At 38.4% G+C, this 7,690-nt stretch overlaps 1 protein-coding gene across 1 annotated transcript; it reads right to left on the minus strand.

The window, feature by feature from the left end:
* Positions 1-5,260: 5,260 nt before the first annotated feature.
* On the minus strand, positions 5,261-6,631 carry LOC133866751 (SKP1-interacting partner 15). Its single transcript, XM_062303381.1, has one exon. The coding sequence runs from the start codon at positions 6,506-6,508 to the stop codon at positions 5,393-5,395; it is 1,116 nt and encodes a 371-aa protein (XP_062159365.1). The 5' UTR covers positions 6,509-6,631; the 3' UTR covers positions 5,261-5,392.
* Between the last annotated feature and the right edge of the window lie 1,059 nt (positions 6,632-7,690).

Genomic DNA, 7,690 nt, shown 5'->3' on the forward strand with positions numbered 1-7,690 from the left:
TCCACAATCAAGGGAGGTTCACCAATAGAAGCAAGTATAAAGAAACTAATTAATTGCAGAGAACATGATTTGTCCTGCTTTAACCAGCAATCCAGAATGATAATCTTCCAAAGTAAACATTCTTAATTCATACCTCGTTTGCCTTAACTTCCACTTGACAATTTAATACTCATTAAAAGATGTCTAAGGTTTGTATTTTCAGCAATTTGTTGTCCGAATTGTTAGTAAATGTGAGAGAGCCGTATAGAGTTTACATTTCCGAACAAGTCTTGAGTTGCCCGCCCATCTGATCGAGCAAGTGAGCCACAAAGATTTCTAGTAATGACATAAGCATTTCTCCTTAGTACTACTAGGAGTACTACAACTTTTACTACGAGTTCTTTACAAATTGAAGTGACAATCTATAATTGATGAAATAATTAAGCAAATAAATCTACCTTGTCAATTTAATTAGTTAGTGGCTGACTTGTCAATCATACGCCCTTAGAGTCCTTCTGAGTACTACAACTTTAACTACGAGTCCTTTACAAATTGATGCAACAATCTATAATTGATAAAATAATTAAACAAAAAATTTGACTTGTCAATTTAATTAGTTAGTGGCTAATCGACTTGTCAACCATACATTCTTAGAAATCATTACTAGGCATTTCTTCTGAGTACTACAACTTTTACTACGAGTCTTTTACAAATTGATGCCACAATCTATATTCTATAATTGATGAAATAATTAAACAAAAAATTTGACTTGTCAATTTAATTAATTAGTGACTGACTTGTCAATTATACACCCTTAAACATTTTCCTTCGTTTCAATATTAGGCTACCTTGGTGTATATCTTTCCCAATGTAATGCTACACCTCTAAAAATTGGTTGTCCTTGATGAATATTTCGACAAAATTAACAGCTGCCTTTACATACCTTTTACACTTGCAAAATATCAAGACAATTGAAGATTAAGAACTATCTCATCTATAAAATGTTTAAATTTCAATTTTTATTTTATACTTCAATTTATTTTTATATTTTTAAAACACACACACAACAAAAAAGAAAAAAAAGAAAAAAAGAAAAAAAAAGAGAGTGAGAGAGTGTGTGTGTGTATAGATTACATGGTAAATGACATTCAATTAATATGCAATGTGAGAGTCATGTTAAGTATGAAGAGAAAAAAGTGTAATTCAATGCTGGGCTTGTCAAAATACTAATATAATTGATAGTTATTGAGTAATGTAATATTGTATAATGCATGAGAAAATTAACTTTGCAAACCTTTCTATTGGGTTTACATAGGGGTAAATATGTCCAGTTCCATGGTGGTGTATTCAGCTACAACCTTTTCCATTATTTCAAAGGTACAATTCTAACATCACCAAACCTCGGTAATGTATGTTAATTTGTAGCAGGTACCAATAATATCGTCTAATTATTTTTGCTGAACGTTTAGTCTTCTACATGACTACATACATTATCAATCCTTTTGACAAATGACAACGGCAAGGATTCCTGGTCTGACCAAGCCTGAAAAACCACTACTCTGTTTCCTCACAAGTTAAAAGCCCCAAGAAAACTAAATGGAGGAACATACCACCAAGAGAAGCATGAATTAAAACATAGAGAATGCATGAAAAACATTTTACTAGCCAAGGAAACTTGAAGTTAATTCTTTTTTTAATTAGTAAATAATCATTTTATTAAGAGAGAGGAGGATGCTCCAGCACACTGGATGTATACACTAGAGCAACTCCAAAAAATTACAATGAAATTAAGTTTAAAACATCAAGAAATTCTACAAAAGATGTGGAATAAAAACTGCTTAAGGCGCTCTCATGAATAAGGGTTTGATCCAAATCAATGCAAGTTCAACGTCCTAAAAAAGTATGACTATTTCTTTTTCTGCAAATCATTCACAAAAGACATAATGGAATGGAATCGAATGATAATAGAGTAACAACATGATGCCTTAACTAAGCACTCAAACCATGTCAATTTAAAAGATTATAGAGGAAATTTGAGCTTCAATTGGTTCAATCATTTGAGCAGTGTATAATGTATATCTATATTCTATAATTTCATATTTTTACAATATTTAATTAAATTATTAAATCAATAATTTTCTATCAGTTTAAGCTTTTGAGATAAATGATAAATTAACATGGTATCAAAGTAAATGTTCTAAGTTCGAACATTGTCTCTGTCATACACCTTCTATTTTAATTGAATATCCACATGTTAGGCCTCATTTATTAAGTTAGAGTTTAAACCACACGTGAGGGGGTGTTAGAATATCTAATTAAATGATTAAATCAATCATTTCTTATTAGCTTAAGCTTTTGAAACAATTGGTGATTTTACACATCAATCACGGATCTGACTTAAGTGTTGTAGTTAAAAAAAAAAAAAAAAGCAAAAAAAGGGAGGTTCAGATTTAACTCCAATATCCTTAAGCCATACGACATTGTGGTGCCAGCAAAAAGTTGAGGCAATTGACGCCGTCTGTTTTCAAGGCAAACTCCAAGACAAGAAGTTCTTCCAATTTGATCACAATCCGAATTCAACCGAAGCAACATCGAACTTAGAACTTGTCGAAGAAGCCGAAGTTGAAGATTTCGGTGAAATACAGAGAGAAGTATGGAGAGGGTGTGAGGAAAAAAAATAAAAAAGGAAAGAGAGAGAATCGAGAGAGGAGAAAGAGAGAAGCTGAGCAAGAGAGAGAGAGAAGACGTGAGGATAGAAAGAAACAGAGGTGAAGTCATGATAGAGAAAGGGGACTAATTCTCGACCAAGAGCAAAAGGTATAAAATTGCCTCATTTCTCTCTGTTTTGTTTTTTTGTTTATTGTTTGTGCAAATGATACCTTTGTTGCGACTCACTCCGAGTTTTATGGTAGTTCCAATCGGTGGAACATGAACTTTGCTAAAGCGGCTCATGATTGAGAGGTGGATGTCTTTGCCTCATTCTTCTAGGTGTTGTATACAGCTACAGTAAGACAATGAAGTGAAGATAAGCTACAATGGGTTTTGTCCAAAAGAGGGTTGTTCAAGGTTATATCTTTTTATTGCCCCTTGGTCTGTAGTGAAGGATGTTGAGAGTGTGTAGCAGACACCTTATGAGGTGGCACATCATTTTGGTGGATAAATGTTGCATGTATAAGAGGAATAGGGAGTTTGTAAACCATCTTTTTCTTCATTGTGACATGACTTATGCCATTTGGATTGCCTTCTTCAATCGTTTTGGACTGTCTTGGGTTATACTTAGACATATAGTCATTATGTATGCTTGTTGGTGGACTTCTAGCAGTCCGCAGAGTGCCATTGTGTGGAAAATAGTGCCTACGAGCCTTTTATGGTGTTCATGAAGGGAAATGAATGACAGAAGTTTTAAGGACCATGAGAAAACATTGGAGGAGATTTAAGTCCTTATTCTTCAAAACTTCATATCTGTAGACAACTGCTTATGTGTCTCCTTTGATGATTAGTTATAGTTATTTCCTTGTTTTTTTTGCTCTTTCTAGTTAGGTATTTTCTTTTGCATATTTTATGTGCACTTAAAGACACTTTACACTTTTATGATATATGTCGTTTACTCATATATTAAAAAAAAAAATGAAAAAAAGAAAAAAGAATGAAAAGAAGAAAGAATATAACTGAATGTGTGAAATTGTGCAACGAAAGATTGGTAGAATTGTTTTGTTGAATTCCCTCTACATCTGCACTATCATATCAAAAAGACTAGTCAATTTGGAGCTTCCTTAAAATCATTTATAAAACCCGGTTTCACCTGATAAGCAAACAATGTAAAACTTAGCACTCGTGAGTGTCTTTACAAATCACACATTTTATATAAGTTACTTATCTTTTCAATATGAGACTGGAATAATAGAGAAGCTCTATGCCCACGAAGAGCAAAGCTGTCTAGTGAAGGAATGGAAGAAATTTCTACTGCAAAAGATCTTTGATGATAAGTCTGCACCTCTGCTTCTCTCTATCCTTTCGCCTTCTCTCTCTTGCTCAGCTTCTCTCTTTCTCCTCTCACGATTCTCTCTCTTTCCTTCTATACTTCTCCTTGTTTTTCACTGAAATCTTCAACTTCAGCTTCTTCAACAAGTTCTAAGCTTGATTTTTCTCCGAATGAATTAAGATTGTGATCAAATTGGAAGAACTTATTGTGTTAGAGTTTGCCTTGGAAACAGACGGCATCAATTGCCTCCAACTTTATGGAGAGCACCACGACATCGTATAGATTAAGGATATTAGAATTAAATCTGGCACGTTATTATTTTTGCATGGATCTCCTGTTGTTTTTTTACACCACCTAAGCCGGATCCTATCAATCACAACCCACTGATTCTTAATCTAGCGTAAGTTCCTAGCTTTGTTTTCAAACCTATTTCTTATTTTGGTGAATATTTGGGAATGAGTTAACATCACACATAAGGCAGATGATGATGAAGCTCAAACCCCCGAATCACAATAATTTGAGAACAATATATAGCGTGGCTAGTTTATCAATGCCTTAATAGATTGGCTGGAACCATAGTCCCTTGATGTAGCAATGGTTCATGACTACCATAACTTCAAAGTCATCCATCATTATCAAGGTGCTTGAATCACATCCCTAGTACAACATCTTGATAAATCAGCACAAAATCCTATTCAAATAAATAAATTTGGATAAGAACTTCCCTATATGATACCAAGATGCATTCAGAGACGAGGCTTTTTTCTAGGTTAAGAGCCTTCCTATTGTATTGCAGTTGCTGAGAAATTGCACTGCATAACCGCTGCCAAATATGACACTAACTTGTGGTTTATAAAGGCAAAATGAAGAGAACTATACTGCAAGTAGACAACTTAAGGAAATGAAAAGGTGCTAATTTTGCATCGCGCTCAAGGAAAGAATTGACAATCAAGCAAAAAATAAAGGCATTTTAGGCTTCACCCTTCAAATCCACCGATCCATAGAGTCATCCTAAAAGTCACACCACTCACACAACACACTCTCCCCAATAAATGCAATCTCCCAATCCCCTATCACATTCCTCATAGGAGACCCGCATCATCCACAGGCATACAGAAGCCCCACTATTAAATTAACCAACTTTAAGTGTGGGTGTGCTGTTGAAGGCTAAATTACACGCCTTTAGCAGTTCCAACTGAAGCAGCGTCTAGAAGTGCAACAATCCCAAGATAGCAAGTTTAGCACAAAAACGGTTGTGTAACATAGATTATGTTAGGAGTTGCTGACACACGCCAAACATGATAAAGATACACTACACAACTCTCAATTGCCAGTAGAAAGGATTAAAGCATTTTGAGTATCCAAATACAACAATATGGTACAACATAATTGAATGCTATCACAAACACCAACCTCTAACTGGCATTGCCATCAGGGCAACGCCGTGAGCCTGGCCTCGAACACGAACCCCCGGCAGAGGCCGTCGCCGACGCCGCTCCCAGGCACCCCGTCGACCCAGCGCCACTCCCCTTTGGCCTCGCAGCGGTCCCAGACGGCCAGCTTCGCAACCCTCTTGGCCGAGAAGCATACCCTATCGGCACCACCGAACACCTTGAACTTGCTCGACTCCTGGAAGCACTTGAACATGTCCGGGGGCATCCGACCCGCCTCGTCCCACTCCAACGTGTCCAGGTCCAGCCTCAGGATCAGGATCGTCGAGGACGACGCGTTCAACGAAAACGACGACTTTAACCCTCCGATCATCAGCAGTCGGTTCCCGTTCCCTCGCACCAAACGCGGCCGTTTCAGTATGTCAAACACGTCCCCCCACTCGTGCCGCTCCAGGCGAGTCCACGTCTGGGAGCTCCTCAGCCTCCTGATCGAGCAAGAGAACAGCTTCCACTGGCTCCGCCAAGGCGAACCCATGTCACATAGCGAGTACACCGAGTCCGACACCAGGATTGGGCTTCGCGGCTTCGAGGGCAGGTTGGATGAGAACTTGAGCCACTGGTTCGAGCCGGAGAAGTACAGGGCCGCGAGCTCCGTCAGCACCATGACTCGGTTGGCCGAGTCAACAAGGACCGAGCCGTGGCGCGACCAGGCGGATCCCAGCTGGGGGAGGACTTTGAATTGCCGAGTCAAGGGGTTGCAGACCACGAGGGATTTGCTCGACTCGGGCGAGTGGGGCGAGTCGGCCCAGAGGTATACGAGCCCGAACGAGGATGCGACGGGGTGTGGGGACCGGAAGGGGAGGAAGTCGAGGGTCAATCTGAGCCATCGATCCTGGTCCGGATCGAACACGTGGAGGGAGGGAGGAGAGGAAGCGTGGCGATGATGGTGGTGGTGGTGGTGGTGGTGAGGTGGGCGGAGAGCGAGGAGGGTGGATGGTGGTCGGGCGGCAATGAGGTCTGTGAAGTACGGTGAGGTCAGAATCTGGTGGAAGTACTTGCAGACAGAGCGGCAGATCATGATCTGGCGGAGCGGGAGGCTTGAGAAGATCTGATGGAGAGTATCCTGCGGGAGCCGGTAGATCGGGCACGCGTCCATGTTTCCGAGGATCAGAGCGTCTTGGTAGTGGTGGTGGAGGGGAGAGGAGCCGATGGTTGGCTTGGGGGATTGCTGGGGATTTTTGGAAATGTGGGGTCGTGATTTCTCATGCTAATAGTTATTTGACACCTGTTCTTCTTATGGCCGGGTTGTGCCCTTTGCTCAATTACCTGATTTCTCAATTTACGTACAATATTTCATTAAATGTTCATTGACTAAAAGCATTATACCCTTATTATTTTTTTATTTTTTTTCTATAGGTGAGATAATAATATATCATTAATACCAAAAAAAAAAAAAACTAAACACCAGAGAAAGGAGTGCCAGTCCCAAAATCTCATAACAATTAATACATTGTAAAAAAATAATAATAATATAAATTGAAAATTGGCTAAAAAAAGCCTTTCTAACCGGAAAAATAAAACCCTATCTTACCGGACAGTGGACACCCTAAAAAAGCATTATCATGAGAGATAATATTTTGTCAATGACGCAATTTTTGGCCATTTTATTCATGTGGCAATGTGGCTCTTTATCTAATTTTAAGATTTTTTTTTTATTAAAAAAAAATGGTAAAAATAAAATTTACTACGAGAACAAAAATGATAAAAAAAAAAAAAAAAAAAAGTCTTAAAATACAATATATCATAACTCTTATCATAATAAGATGAACTTGAGGGAATCTAAATCCCAATTCCTTTAGCTAAACGTGAAAGAGGAAAAACTCAAATTAGTATTAACCCGCATGCGGTCAAACCTACCAACTTAATTTGAAGATAAGTTGTGTATCACTTTAAAGATATGAGATGAATCTCACGGATAAAATCCATTTGGTGAGTTCCACAACATGAGACCCACCCATATCACTAAGACTTTTGCACAAGACAATACCGTGCAAAAGTCATTTTCCTAATTTGGATTGGATTCTCTCTAACTTGGAGTGTGGGCCCAACGACAAAACTCATTGATCAGCTCCAAAACCAACATCACATGGCGATCCATGCTAATGTAACATCCATGTAGGAACCAAACATGCATGTACACAACGATGATGAGCCGATGACATGTTTTCAATCTTAGCTCAGCGATCAACTTGCCACTTGTTTCTGTTGACAAGATTCTTGGGTGTAAGAAACTAATACTCCATTTGTTTCGACGTAAAATGATTTTCGTCGTAAAATG

Source organism: Alnus glutinosa, chromosome 4, assembly GCF_958979055.1.
Source record: "Alnus glutinosa chromosome 4, dhAlnGlut1.1, whole genome shotgun sequence".
Classification (NCBI taxonomy): domain Eukaryota; kingdom Viridiplantae; phylum Streptophyta; class Magnoliopsida; order Fagales; family Betulaceae; genus Alnus; species Alnus glutinosa.

What these genes read in the sequence shown, in the direction of transcription:
- LOC133866751 (XM_062303381.1), bottom strand. Translation starts at nt 6,508, where the DNA reads ATGGACGCGTGCCCGATCTACCGGCTCCCGCAGGATACTCTCCATCAG.